Genomic DNA, 16,270 nt, shown 5'->3' on the forward strand with positions numbered 1-16,270 from the left:
TTGGATTATAGGTAGCCTGTAACACAGAGGTCAGACAGACGGCAACATAACATTCATAAACAATTCCTTCAGTGGACCAAAATTGTACATCCAAAAACAATTTATAAAAGATGTCACTCCAAGTCACTTTGCGCAGTGGGCATAGACTGCTTTGACTACCTAACTTGAAGTGCTACGAGTATATACCAGAGTCTATGAGGATTGACTTCCTGTTGGAGCCAGCCAAGTAGCTAGTAGAAGAACTAGAGTTTCGTGTTTCGTGTCAGCTCCAAAGTTTGTTGCTTACAGTAGGTAAAGCATATGCTGCTTTACTGTCCTGCTGGACACTAATGTTATCCATAATTTACAAAATGTACTTACTATTGTGTTCAGCGTGGCTTGAAAAAGTGACTAGGCCTGAAATCTAACCAGAAGAGTATTTACAGAGGTAGGACAGCAAAGAAGTTGAGGATCAGTTTCCCATAGAACCACAGGTCTTTGTCAACTACCGTTAACCAGTGATGGGAATAACGGCGTTACAAGTAACGGCTTTACTAACGGCAAGTAATCTAACTAATTACTCTTTCTATCATTACAACGCCGTTACCATTACTAACAAGAAAATGTAGTGCGGTTGCGTTAATATTTTTCAACAAACAGACGGTTGAAGCTGTGTTCAGCTTACCACATCTTATATCAGTTGCACGGAAGTAGCTGTCTACATAAGTAATCTGGGCACTACAGCTTTAAGCAGCTGCGCACGCTCCAGCGGACGGGAATCACTTTCTGGCAGACGATCACTTTTTGGCACACAGAAATAGTCACTCTAATATCCATTTTATACACCACTAGTTAATTTCATTGTGATGTACAGGCCACTTTACACTTTCTCTATCTGCAGCACATGTACAGTGGGCTCAGACTGACATGAACACAAATTCAGAGTATCACATGCTTGGATTCCAGGATGGTGGGTTGTAACTTCCTCCAAGAGCTGCCACAGCAGAGCCATCCGAGCAGCATCAGTGTCTGAGCACAGTGATGAGGCCATCCATCGCGCTGTTACAGACTGTTTGGCTCCTAATATTCAGTTAGATAGACAGACAGTGTATTCTTCTTTTGGATGTCAAGTTGTAGCCCAGCGTGGTTTTAGAATTTGTGTTTTCTCTTCATTGAGCCGTTTTATTCAGTGTCATGTCATTTCCCAAAAAGAATGATAAAGCACTCTTTTAGAAGGTGGAAAACCATGTACCTGCCGATGTGGTACTTTAAAAAAGACATCATTTTGGCATTGAAGATCATCATAATTTGATCTCATTGCTTTGCTGTATTAGAATTTGTGTTGTAGATTGACATAGGCAAGTGCTAAATATCACATAAAGCAACACGTCATATTAGCAATATGTCACCATAAACCTCATGCAGACACTGATTCCTGCTAACTATTGTTTTGTCATATACAAATAAAGTAGTTGGAATTTCATTCACCAAAAACTGAAACACTGACAGGCTGTTACAACAAATAATAATACATGAAGCAATTCTTCAGATAACTGCATCCAAAATGATTCAAAAGGCACCAACAAGAGGCACACAGTCAAAAAGTCAAGGTTCACTTCAATTAGCAGGGGTGACACATAAGCAAACAGCTGCAGCCAGATGTTTCAGAACCCACCACAGATTCAAAGTAACCATGTTTCTAATAATCCATAATTCTTCAAGTCTTAATACGATTAATACAAGTTGTTTTAAGTCTAAAAAAATGGAAGAGAAAAACAAGCTATAACAAATTTTAGTATCAGGCTGTTTGTTTTCTGCTTTAAAGTTTTCCAATCCCCATGAACTTAAAATTTGGCAGTCTATGGGGGTTGACTGTCTTTTTCAGTTAGACTCAAGAGGACACTTTAGGAACTGCACTGGCTTCAGTTTTTAGCCCTGGAGGCTGATTTTTGGATGTTCAATCCCTCTACCCCATGTTTTTCCCTTTGCTGGCCTTCATCTTTTTCCTATTATAGTTCCTACAGCCACAAGAATCTGCTGTTGCACAAAAGTAAATAGAAAAAAAAGATCTTTTGAGGCTGTTTTCTGAATGACAGCTACTGCTCTACATAAATGATCAATGTAATGCTAAAAGAAAATAAATGGTAGTACTGAAGAGCCACTAAATTAGAATGAGTCATTTCACTGTCATTTGCCACTTCAGAGTGAGGTAGTTTATTACATTCTTTATTACATACATTTTTTTTCAGTGCCATTTCCTACCTTGCCATCGTGCTGTGCCACTTAATATAAACATGTGAACGTGTTAACGTGGGGTACAGCTTCAGTAAAACAGTAATTTAATGTTTTTGTACATTCCTATAGCTGCAAGTTTATACCTTATATGGACAAAAGTACTGGGGCACCTACACATTACACCTCAAGGAGATCCTCAGCCATTAAAGTCCCATGCTGTGAAGCTTCTGGCACACAGTTTTTGTGCTGCTGTTAATGACAGAAGAGGTTTGGAACTGTTAATAACTGAACTGAGCTCTGGCAACTTTTATACACTACCAATCTCAGCACTCTGCCACCCTACTGTTTGGTGTGTTGGAGTGTTGTGCTGTGATGGAGATACCACACTTCCTGGGGAGCTGAACAAGTTCTACACACGGTTTGATGCACTGAACAACACGCAAGTGAAGAAAGCCATGCCCCCCACCACTGACCAGACCATCTCTCTGCCTGCAGCCGACGTGAGGAGAATTTTCACCAAGGTCAACCCACGGAAAGCTGCTGGACCAGACAACATCCCAGGTCGTGTGCTGCGAGACTACGCTGATCAGCTGGCTGATGTCTTCACAGACATCTTCAAGTCTTCACTGAGCCAGATGATCGTCCCAGCGTGCTTCAAGTTCACCACCATCATCATGGTGCCAAAGAAATCCTCAGTACCCCAAAAACTGTTTGACAAACTCAGCAAGTTGGGACTCAGCACCTCTGTTTGAAACTGGATACTAGATTTCCTGTCAGAGAGGCCTCGGTCCGTCCGAATCTGCGACAACATCACCAGCACCATCAGGCTTAGCACAGGAGCTCCTCAGGGCTGTGTTCTCAGCCCACTTTTATTCACCCTCCTGACACACGACTGCACCACACTACACAGCTCTAACCACATCATCAAGTTCGCTGAAAACACAACTGTGGTTGGACTCATCAGCAGCAACGACAAGTCACCATACAGAGATGAGATTCAACAGCTGGCGTCCAGGTGCTGCAAGAACAACGTGTCACTGAATGTGGAGAAAAACCAAGGAGATGATCGTTGACTCGGTCCACCCACACTCAGCATGCGCGGTTCCATGGTAGAGACCATTAACAGCATCAAGTTCCTGAGAGTTCACATCTCAGACGACCTCACCTGGACCACCAACACCTCCACCATCATCAAAAAGGCCCAGCAGCGCCTCCACTTCCTGAGACGCCTGAAACGGGCCAACCTCTCTCCTCCCATTCTCACCACATTCTACAGGGGCACCATAGAGAGCGTTCTGACCAGCTGCATCTCCGTGTGGTTCGGCAACTGCAATTTTGGCGATCTCAGCAAACTACAACGAATTGTTAAAGTAGCTGCCAAGATCATCGGAAATCTCTCCGTTTGCTAAAGGACATCTACCACAACCGCTGATATAATAATAAGGCCTCTGGCATCATGCTTGACCCCTCACACCCCTCACATGGACTCTTTTCTCTCCTTCCATCCAGCAGACGCTATCGCAGCATTGGGGCCCGATCCTCCAGACTGTGGAATATGTTTTTCCCACAAGCCATCAGACTCCTGAACTCACTACCAGACCTCCCCCCCACCACACACACCCACACAAACTGTTAACCAACTCTTTTGCACTTTACATACCACTGCCTCTGTAAGACATGCTGCTCTATGGACAATTTTGTTTTACTCCATTTTATAAGCTGCTACACTGGTCACTTTAAACCACTCCAAACTGTAAATTGTAAATTCTAATTGTAACTTCTCTTGATCCCCTAAGACTTAAGTGTATATTTATTTTCCTCTCTTTTTATATCTATTTATTAGCTTTTTTTTAAACTGATGTAACCGGAGACTTGTCGCCTCATCTCTCTGTATGCTGCAATGGATATAGCAGAGATGACATTAAAGTTTAGTTTGACTTTGACTTTGACTTTGGTGGAATTACCGTGGCTCCTAAACATTTCTACTTTGCCTTAACATCACTTACAACCACTGAGTGTGGAATATCTTGGAGGGAAGAAATTTTACGAACTGAGATGGGTTGCAAAGCAGTTTGCAGAACAACAACTACACAACAACTTTGAGCAAGTTAAAACAGCTCAAATAGATAGTGTGCTCTATATGGCCAATTGGATCTGCAGAATGTTGGCTTACTCTACTATGTGGGCTGGGCACTGAGATAAGATAATCTGCTGGGATTGTGGTTGAACTTGACTTCATGCCCTCCTGAACTGTGCTGAATTTTTTCACTTTGTGCTAACACTAGAAAGTACACAGCATTTGAAAGATTTCAGCTTTCTTCAGTATCATAAAATACTTTCTTTAGAGAGCGTCTTCAACTATTTGACTTTTGATAGGAACAACAAAACAAAACCAAATTCAGTGTCAATTATCAAATTTTCTCATCTTGAAAATTCACCATACCATCGTCCAGCCTTGTCTTCAGTCTTGTTTTTAGGTGAAAAGAATATGTAAATTACATACAAGTTTCCAAGTTTTCTTATAATTTCTTATAATATAATGAATTTAATGTAATATATTTTCAGTCTCCCATCACTCTCTCGAACTAAAATATCGAACTACAATATTACCGTCTTGAAGGTTTATGTGACCTCCAGCTCTCCCTGCACTGTGTCAGTCACTCTGCACTCTCCGTGTTCCTGAATCCTCCCCCTTGCTGTTTGCCAGTGTGACGAGCTGTCTGGGCTAATTAATTTTTCGGACTTCTAATGCCTTATCCTACTCTTTGATGTTACAACCAGGGTTATTTCTGTACATACTTGTATACAGAAATAACCTATGAAAAAAACTTTTTGCCAAGTTTTATTCCCAGGAGAAAAAGCTTAAAATAGATGTTGCTATTTTAATCTGTCTGCTATATTTGAATTTTCTAAATAAAAACACAAAATATTATGAAAAAAATGTAGAAATGTAGCCACTGAAACAACAGGAGAAATGTTCATGATACTTAAGTTGTCTATAATAATGTCAGTAGAATTACACTCTCAGTACTTATTCTAATATTTAAAAAAATGATTTTCCCATGTAGTTAAACATAAACTGCTTGATTAGAAACTTGTACATAACATTCTACTAATTTAAAATGTTAAAATTCTATTTTGTTGACAGGACAGATTAAGATGTTGGGAAGGCTAGAAGGAACTAGGGATGGGAATTGAGAACGGGTTTTTGGAGAGAACCGAATCCTGGTAGTTCAGTTTGAATTGTTAATCTGCTTCAGAACAGCCGCACTAGATGCCATCTTTCATGTTTGCTGTGCTTGTGGGCATCATTCTTCTTTTTTAGCCTAAACTAGAACACCTGTCAGCATATTGTAGCCTTGGCATATATGCTTCCTATGTGCCTGTGGTAAAGAAAAAAAAAGTTTGACAAGTATTGTAAGTATTAGTTCCAGTGACATCCCTTGAAATACATACTTTTCTATTTAACCCCTAACCTTAAGCAATACACCATTACCCAAATACTTGGGTGTACCTAAAACTAAATTTTGTCCAAGGTCATACAGATATTAACTGCTGCTCTCCAGCTCATTAGTAATTATAGGTTAACACTTGTTTATTGGATAAGAAGCATGGAGCAGTAATGACAGTAACAGATTTCACAACTCTTAGAGAAATTATCTTTTGCTCAAGGGTTTACATGGTTAATGTTTTTGAATTATGCACACAATAAAATCACTGCCTCAATAAATCAGTATTTTGTACTTGAAAAATGACCTTGGTATTTAATTATAAAACTGTCAATTCCCATACAATATTTCCCCAAATTCATTATCAAAATAAATAAATAATAGATAAGAAATAATAATAATGGCCTTTTCAATAATGGGCCATTATTGAAAAGGCCCATTATCTTTAATGGGCCTTTTCAATAATGCAATCTGTTGTTATAACAGCTTATGTATAAAATGAAGAATACATTTTATAAAATGAATATTAGCTTGTAATGTTTGAGCAAATACTGACTTCTTCCTAGCAGCACGGCGGTTAGCACTGTTGCCGCACAGCAAGAAGGTCCTGAGTTCAATTCCACCATCAGGCCGGGGTCTTTCTGTGTGGAGTTTGCATGTTCTCCGGCTTCCTCCCACTGTCCAAAGACATGCAACTTGTGGGGATAGGTTAATTAGATAACTAGGTGTGAATGGTTGTCTGTCCCTGTGTGTTGGCCCTGCGACAGACTGGCGACCTGTCCAGGGTGTACCCCGCCTCTCGCCCTATGACAGCTGGGATAGGCTCCAGCGCCCCCCGCGACCCTGAAAAGGATAAGCGGAAGTGAATGAATGAATGGATGGACCTTTTTAAAATTATGTGAAAAATAACTAACTTATGAAATCCTTATGATTTTTCATTATATCATAGGAACATGTAAAAAATAGTATAAATAAAGGTTCAAGGTTCAAGGTTCTTTATTTGTCACATGCATAGTTATACAAGTATAACACACAGTGAAATGTAGCCTGACACGCTCCTCGACATGTGCAAAAATTGGGGGGGGGGGGGTGTAGAGGAAGAACACTATATATATATATACATACATATAGTATATACACTGGGTGAATGTGCAGTAGTAGCAGCAAGCAGGTGAATTCTGTACATTAATATGAATAGACATCTGACTATTTTACAGGATAGACAATATAAACATATTTAAAATTAAAGGAATTGAAATGTACATTGTGCCTTGGTTTAGAGTGTCTGGAAGAGAGTCCTGTCTCAGTCAATTATAGATGATGTGAGAGGGCGGGTGTGTGTGTTTAGGGCACGGATGGCTTGGGGATAGAAGCTCCTCTTGAGTCTCTCTGTCCTTGCCCGGAAGATGCGGAACCTTCTACCAGATTGCAGAAGTTGGAACAGTTTGTTGCCTGGATGGGACGGGTCCTTCAGTATCTGCGCTGCTCTAGTCCGGCATCTCCTGGTGTAGGTGTCCTGAAGCGGGGGGAGAGCAATCCTGAACCTTGAACCTTGAACCTTGAACCTTGAATGTATAAACCACTGCATTACATATACATATATCAGTATAGGGTTGCCTAGAAAACTGATACTAAGCTATTAATTAAGATTAAAATAATAATAATGGATTGCATTTATATAGCACTTTTCGGGGCCCTCAAAGCGCTTTACAATTCTACTATTCATTCACTCTCACATTCACACACTGGTGGAGGCAAGCTACAGTAGTAGCCACAGCTGCCCTGGGACAGACTGACAGAAGCAAGGCTGCCATATTGCGCCATCGGCCCCTCTGGCCATCACCAGTAGGCGGTAGGTCAAGTGTCTTGCTCAAGGACACAACGACTGAGACTGTCCGAGCCAGGGCTCGAACTGGCAACCTTCCGGTTACGAGACGAACACCCAACTCTTGAGCCATGAATAAATAATATTGATTTAGGCACTCATTTCAAAGAATATAATTACAGACAGGTCTGTTTTTGCCTCCTTGAGCTTATACACAACTTAACACAGCACTACTGTGGACAGACGGAAACACAGCTCCTCCTCTCACTGAAGTAGTTAATGTTCATAATGATTATTATGATGACGGTATCATATGAAGGTCAGTAGAGCTCCCATTTAAACCACAGTTATTATAATTTTTTATTTTCTAATTAGCTTTTAATTTGTCTTGACATTCTGTTTTTATGTCACTTTAGTTTCCACAGTAGATTTTTTTTATTTCAGATTATTATTTTTTATCATTTGAAAATGTTTAGTTTTAATTTAGTTTAAGTTTTTTTCAGTGTACGTTTTATTCATTTCTTTTTTAGTGACAGGCAAGATTTATGAAAATTAGTGCATGTGTTACAATAAAAACACAACTTTTTGGAAACAGTGGACTCGCAGTCTTATAAGCATTCAGACTCAAAAAAGTCTATCAGTGACTCACTAATAGAGAAGTTGTAATGTTTATTTAGTTTTACATAGCTAACAGATACCAAAACTAGGGATACTTCCTCTACATTTGTATTTCATTTTGGTTAGTTTTAGAAGTGGACAAAATTGTTTCAGTTAGTTTCAAAAATATTGTAGAAGTATAGTTTTTATTTTAATTTGACTTAACCTCTAGTTCTAGTTTTGTTTTAGAAACTATACTAACCTAAGTTTGAGCAACATTTAAGTAATAAAAATATAATTAATGTTAACCTTTCAGCTTAGACATTTACCATTTAACTGTTAGTTTTCGTGATAGCCACATTACATTGGGTGACATTAACGTAGGAGCTAGCACATTACAGGCTGGGGATATAATATTAAGCTCAGTATTGTATAGTGATGAAATCTGAAAAGTCTTGTACATAATTATAAGCAGTCTGCTTTCCCTGATAGCCTTTTACCATATCTGCAAACATTCCTGTTTTGCTGTTTTCTACCAGAAAACTCTTGTAATTTATATGACTGTTAAATTTTATTATGAATAACTGTAGCATCCCTGAGTTTTAAGTGTTCATTTGCACCAATGGGAACCCCATTGGTGGTTGTGGGGGTTGAGCTGAATGGGGTTAAAAGTGTTTCAGCAGTCAACTTCTGTACAGAAATGAAGACTTTTGCCATCTTAGCTGTTCTTAGCTAAGAACAGCCATCTTAGCTGTTCTTAGCTAAAATGGCAAAAGTTTCTTTAACTCTTATTGCAAAGACACAGTAAAGAGCAAGAGTTAAAGAAACCCCAAACTAGCAAGATGAGCTTTTCAACAGACAAAAGCAAACCATGACAAGAAATATACCGTAGGACCTCCAAAACACAGGTTTAGGATCCAGGAATATGGTTTGGTTTGTTTATGGAACTACACGTCAGGTTGATGCAGTCTGCAACAACTTGAATGGCGTGGAAGGTTGTGGTGTAGGGTTAAGAAGGTTTTCTGGTTACATCGTAAGTTAGAATTCAGAGTTCCCACAGAAGTCTAAATCCAGTCGTATGTTTCACCTCAGAAGGTCACTATGAGTGAAAACATGTTTGGGTCAGGTTTTACTTTCTACTCCTCAGTAATTTTGACTTGGACATCTTTTTGCACGTCCAATCACTTTAATTTCAATAATGACTACTGTTAGGTTTATATTGTTGGATTGTGATGTATGTTTAGAAATATATACTCATATATGCTTATATGAGTATATATAATCGATTGCATATTGATAGGCTGTCTGATCCTTAGTAGTGTGCCTTCCAGAGGGTTCTGGCATGCACACACACCCTAAGGTCATGAGAGAGGTCGTACCTTCTCTTACTGATTTATGGTATAGGAGGACACCTACTCTGTATCTGTTTAATTATAAGAGCCCTTTGTTTAGGTGGACCGCTAGACTCCTGGCACCAGCTCTGGGGAGTCGTTCACAGGGTCACATCTTGACACACACACAAAAACACACACGCATACCTACACATACACACAGATGGTACTCTTTGTTCACGTGTATGCCTATGTAAGATGTCATATGTTAATGAACCTATGCATATTCATGTAACCACAACAAAGAGCAGTGCTACGGGGGAGCTAACTGAGAGTGACTGGGGTTCGAGCGTCAGGAGCAGCGCTCGTCACAGTTCTCTCCCTCGTGCACGAGATCACACAAAGAGCTCTGCCTGGTGTCCAGTGCTTTTTGCCATTGTAGTAGAATTGTTTCTAATTGTTCCAGCGAGGGGTTTGTGCTAAACAAACCTATCAACTACCTGTCTTAGGTGTAGGATTTGGTTTAGGTTACTATCTTAAAATCCACCCGGTCAGTGCCAAACCAGCTACAATTAGGTTTGCCAACAAATATTCTGCATTTTATTCTGCAATCAAATATTTAAAACATTCGCTCTATCACAAAATTTGTGAGTGGGGTGTGGGGGTTATACCCTTGGCAGAACATAATGCAAAGCTGGATTTTCACAACAAACGTTGTTAGAGACTGTGCTGCTGGGGAGCTAACAGAGTACTAGCCACCTTTACTTTTAATACCAGAATAGGTGTGTGGTGTAGGACAAGGTGTAGCTCTCACTGCACCAGTAAGAGGGAAAAGCGAGAGAGTGGTGAGTGATTACTATATCACCTAACACATAAGCTGTGAGAGACATAAGCTACAAGCTGATGTAAGCAGAACAACTGAAGGTAGATGGTTTTCAGAAATCTCATCTGTCTGAGTCTTTTAGAATACAAGTCTTTAGTTCTATTAACTCCTTTAGGCTGTATTTATCATTTATGTAAAACTATCCCAACGTAACAGGTGGCTAATAACAAACCTGGGCTAGCATAATGGTTGTAGCATATGTTTGAAAATTCAAACCTTCCTGATTCTTACTGTAGGTCTTCTTACACATTTTTTTTTTTACCTTTTGCTTATTTAATAATGTGTTGGTTTGAACCTAATGTGGACTTATTGAACATAGTGAAAAATTAGGTATTTTAAAGAAAACTCAAATACTAGTAGGGGTTGGACCAGGAAAGCTCTTTCTCCACCTCTTCCACCATCACCACCTCCATCTCACCTCAGACAGCAGTGAGGTGTCACCTCCCTCTTTCACACATCACTCAGCACATTTATCACACACAGTTCCTTTTTTGTCTCTCTGTGCTCACCTGGCCTCACTCTCATACGCAAGTATATTTTGTCTTATAAGGACTGCCACAAAAAAGAATAGAGAACAAAGCTGACAATTCTGCAGGCACAGAAATTGTTGCCCCGATTATGTCTCATTACTCACTTTCTTTAAAGCTTCAAAGGCACGCATGTTTAAGACTGCACACACTCTGAGCATGTATTGGCTCAGTGCAGATATTTATACATAAGTGTGCTGTGACTGTTGAGATTCATTTGAAATGCTTTAGTGAAACCAAGAAGTGAGTGTGATAGAGTAATTTGAGCTTTGCGAAATTACACAAGTGAAATTGGAGCAAAAGCTTTTTGAGCTCCCTCAGCAATGTAATGTGATTACATTACATAAACATGTTCGTACACTGTCACGAAATGACAAATCTGAAGCACCGAGTTGGGATTGTTTTCGAAGAATGATAAAGCTCAAAAATAACATGCAGATCTCGCTCTTATAAATGGATCGATTTGAAGCAGACAGTAATAAAAGTCTCAGACTCTGACAGAAAACCTGACTTTTGAGTTATGGATGAGCTCAATCATGTGACTTCAAAATGCAGTGTCCACCACCAGTTTATTCTGCTGTTCACATAATCCCAGAGTGGAATAACTCCTTTCTCCTCACACTGAAGTAAATTGTTTACTGAAAATGAAGCAAACAATTGCAGGGATTTATTTATCTAGAAGCCTCAGATTTTTATCAAGCTCCCTGCTGTGAAACAGTACATTGCGACTATTTGATTGTGCTGGATTATTGTGTTTGTGACAAGATAAAGCACATCTACAATAAGCTGCAAATTAAAACTGAAACTGTTCTGGTTGCGGAAACCAGGCAGGAGTTTCACAGTTTCACTGGTGCGTGTCTTGATTTAGTGATTAAATAGACCAATACAATATTTGCGCTGCAGCTTTAAATAATTGTATAATTACTTTTGAGGCATAAGCTTATAGCTATAATGTGTGCATTATTAGTTTAATGACTTTACCATACAGTCACAATAAATACACATATTTGGACACATTACCTAAAAATCTAAACCAGGCAAGGGAAATAAATGATGAACAACAAAAACTATACTATTTTTTTTATGTCTTTCATATATACTTTCAATGCAGGATCCTCATATAAAAAAGAAAGCCCACCCTCTTTTATGTATCAGGGTAAAATGAGAAATTATCTGGTTCTAAAACAATTTAAAGAGAACATCAGCTGAAGAATAACATGAAATATTTTACTATGTAATTGTTGTGTTGTTTTTCAAAAACTAAACCAAAATCCAGAAACAGGGTGGGCAGTATAGTCTCAAAATTGGAGGAAGATATTTCAAGAAAATCTGCAATAACAATATTTCTGATGATATAGAGAAAAAAATTGTGAACATTTCATGGACTCGAGTTTATAGCCTTTATAAGTGCAAGTAAATGAAGACTATTTTCGATCCATCTTTCCCAAACATCTACTGTCACTGAGGACAGATTTCCTCATTTGAATTTGAATTTCCATTGAAATAAGGTCCCATTGTAGTGCAATATTAGTCGCAATATTAGTTTTAAATAAAAAATGTAGATGGATAACATGAGTGTGTGTAAAACTTTGGTTTAATTATAACTAAAGTAAATACTGTATCTAGTAACTCTGAGCCGACAATATTATGACAGAATACAACTGAAAAATATTTTCTATTTTCTGCTTTTCCACCATTTAACTGCATTATTATTGTCCATCCAGCATTTTTTCTTCGTGTCATCTAGAGTGTCAGTAGCACGTGTAACCAGTGAGGCTGCTAGTTTTTTGTCTTTCACAGCCTGGTTCTATGCAGCAGTATGTTTTTGCCTCAAGTAATGAAACATGTTAGCTAAGTTGTGCTGCCGTGCTCTGTTTAAAGAAAGGACCTTTCAGACCCTTCCAAACAGACTCTACTTGTTCAGTCTTTTTCTAACTGTTCTTTAATCTCCTAGGACCTGGCGTCCACATATGTGGATATCACATTTTGGGTTGTCTAGACCAAAATAGTCAATTTTGCTCTACAAGCCCATATGGAAAAGAAATAGTAAAAACTTATAAAAGACTTGCATAAGATGTGGCCTACTTCATATAGTGAATCATACAAGGCTTATATGATTTACTCATGAAAGTGGCCACTTTCTCATTACTTTCATATATTGTTTTAGTAAGTATCCAAAACATACAAGTTTCATTTATATAATTTTTCAAGGGATCTTATATCTGTTTTCACTTTTGTATGCTTTTCATACAGGTTTCACACAAGACAGATACAAACTTTATAAGTTTTATATATATCTTTTCCATATGGGAGGGCCTGATATCCATTTACGAGGATGTTATACTGCCACTGTTCTGTCAAAATTTACAGTGAATGTCCTCTTATGTGGATCTCGTTTTTTCTCAAAAATAAAATCAGGTAAAAAAAATAAAATCACGCAATTCTTTGTTTTTACATTCATCAGGTCCAATCAGCCCAAATAGCAAAGAGAAATTAAAAATGCATGCCATGAAAGAGTTTGGGTCTTAGGAGGTTAACAGTGAAGTTTAACATCTGAAAAGTAACTTTTGATTCATTTCCTTTATTCTATTTATTTTTGTGCTTTTTCTTTGATCATTGCACAATCTTACCTTGGGGTGAAAATGCCAGAACACCCTCTTCTGGGAAGATTAATAGCTGTGTTAAATGTTTTCCACTTATGAATAATTAAATAATTAAAATAATTAATCTTAATGTTCTATTAATGAATTTTGTTGTCATTGCCTTTTTTTCAGAATTGCTTTTAATTTCGTTTTTAGTTTGCTTGACATCATCACTGGTGTGATAACTTTGACCTACCTCAGGATGCCTTCAGCAGCCATTCCTGAAAAGAAAAAAAGTTATAATGTACCAGTGGCATTATAACTTTTTTTTGATGTAGTCTGTGGCGCAGTAATGGCTAATATAACAGGAACAGGTTTAAGGTAATTGTGGAAACCCCATTACCCAGTGACACATCTTTTTATTTCTCATTTGGAACAGTTAAATTTTTCTCAACGAGTCACCTTTTACCTGGGTGAAGCCAAGAGATTGATGCATATTTTTCATGCTTCTGTTTGCATCAGACCCTTATAGCATGTAGCATTATTTGGTCATCCCTTGCCTTTGCTGGGCTGCACTGCTGTATCATTTGGCACCTTATACATCAGTAGTTCTGCCAATACTTTCAACTTAATAATGAATGGTTGTGTAACAACAACCAACAGGCTTCTATTATAATCTGACTTCTGTGTGATAGACTAATGCTTACTCACTTTTATTGTTCCAGCAGGCTTATTGAATTCCTCCTGTGCAATTCTTCTTGGACTTACCTCCATGCTCTTGTCACTGTGACGTCTTGTTTGTGCTGTACAATCTGATTAATGAAAAAATTAGTACAGAGCAGCATCAGTCCTGTCCGCAGCTGTGAGGTGGGTTCATATTAAAAAGTAAAGCAAATAGAACAAAAATGAAAGCTGGTATCAAAGAACGTATAGTGAGAAGCAGGACATTTGCTTTGAAGTTACTGGACTCCTGTGCCTTCCATGGTATGCTACTTTAATTGCAGCTAATATCTAATACCTCTGAATTCTGTGCAGGATGGCCGTGTGGCCTTCATCGGGCACCAGCTGGGCGGTGTGTCCTTCTCACCCAACAGCCGTGACCAGCAGGTCAAGTTTGCTCGTGCTGTCCAAATCACATACTACCTCCGAAATCATGGACCCGTGGTGCAGGATGCTATTGCAGAGCGCTGGGAGAATGAGTTCTGTGCCCTGGCCAGTCGACTGTCCACAGCCGAGGTCCCCCATGCAGCAGACCAGATCCACATCCAGTCACTCACATCCTTCAGTCTGTGGCGGGACTTCCACCAGACGGGCCTGCTGGCCAAGGGTGAGGTGTTGGTCAGTCTGGTGCTGGTGCTCCTGGCCGCCACCATCTCCAGCTCTATGCGGGACTGCCTAAGGGGGAAACCTTTCCTGGGACTCCTGGGTGTGCTGACCATCTGCATTGCCAATGTGACGGCTGCAGGGATCTTCTTCATATCAGATGGGAAGTTCAACTCTACACTACTGGGGATACCATTCTTTGCAATGGGTGAGTGGCAATATGGGTCATAACAGAAAATGTGTGTTCATGTGTGTGTGTGTATACAGTTGTTTGGGTAAAAATGCTTATCTTAGGTTCACACTGATAGTGAGTTGATTGTGGTTTGCAAATTGTGATGGGCAACACTGCTGCAAAGTAATAAGCATGATATGTGTTTGTTTGGCTGATCTTTATCACCACAACCTTTCTCAAGGCAATCCTATCCTTACTGAACAGAATTTCAGGTTGAACTCCATCAAAATCCAAACCAGAATTTACCATGAAGTCACGTCCAATATAATTAAAATCTAAATTTGAATTCAAAGTTATGTTTAACTTATGGCACATTTCAGTCATTTGATAGTCTTGATTCACTGCAGGAACTCCTTTTTGTGTTTTTTAAAAATTTTTTGTCTGAATCATGAATGCCCAGGTCATCAAAATTCACGAGTTTCTACTGCAGTGATGTTGTGGGTTTTTATTTTTAAGTGAATGAGTTATTGTTTGCAAATGTATACATACCACCGTGTACAGTAAAAAAAAAAAAAAAAAGACATTTACTCTTTTCTCTGTAGAGATCACACTGAAGTCCCATCCAAACTAGAGGGCAAAGCAAGTTCACTGAAATACTGTGAAGGTGCATCCTTATCTGGTAGCACAAGACTAATTAACGCCTTAAAGCTTTTGTGTGATGAGACTCACTACCAATAAGTTATGCCCATGAGGTCCAAGTCATCCTTGGTGATGACTCTATCCTATGGGATTATGTCTTTATTTTAAAAATTGTGTTCCAGAGTCTTAGCAATGAGACAAAAAACATTCTAACATTCTAACTGAAAATCAAAAATGTATTTCCTTTTATTTTTATTTTTTTTACAAAAAAACCCTACAAAAATCAAACAGTTTGCTAACATACTAGCTTGCTGTTCCTGTTAGCTAAGGCCATATACATCTTTCAAATAACAAACTATAGTATAGGATGCCAATGCAGTAAAATGTTAATGCAATGTAAATCTAAGATCTAATCTAAGAAAAACATTTACTCAGTATTTCATGGTATCGTAAGTTACATGTTGTAGAGGAGAATTTTCCCCTCCAGCAGGCTTGTTTTTGTTTTGTATTTTTTATTTGTTTGTTATTTTTTGTTTTTTTAGAAAATTACAGAATATGCCTCGATTGCATAAAGTGTCATAAGATTTTTTTTTCCCCTGTTCAATCCTTTCAATTTTATTAGAAAAATAGAAAGCAGTACAATACAATATCAGTATTTTAATCCTTGACATTGACAACTAAAAATGCAGGTACTGAACATTGCAAATTAACATAAATATTACTTCAAA

The 16,270-nt window shown here is 38.5% G+C and overlaps 1 protein-coding gene across 1 annotated transcript in view; it reads left to right on the forward strand.

Moving 5' to 3' along the window:
- Window positions 1-16,270, forward strand: part of ptchd4 (patched domain containing 4) — a 71,291-nt gene that overhangs the window by 12,683 nt on the left and 42,338 nt on the right. Inside the window, exon 2 of the mRNA XM_085382338.1 lies at window positions 14,444-14,939. Coding sequence (XP_085238464.1) covers window positions 14,444-14,939 — 496 coding nt within the window. The remainder of the gene's footprint in view (window positions 1-14,443; window positions 14,940-16,270) is intronic.

Source organism: Rhamphochromis longiceps, linkage group LG15 (assembly GCF_057381845.1).
Source record: "Rhamphochromis longiceps isolate RC_006_pf linkage group LG15, R_longiceps_female_GT1.1, whole genome shotgun sequence".
Lineage (NCBI taxonomy): Eukaryota > Metazoa > Chordata > Actinopteri > Cichliformes > Cichlidae > Rhamphochromis > Rhamphochromis longiceps.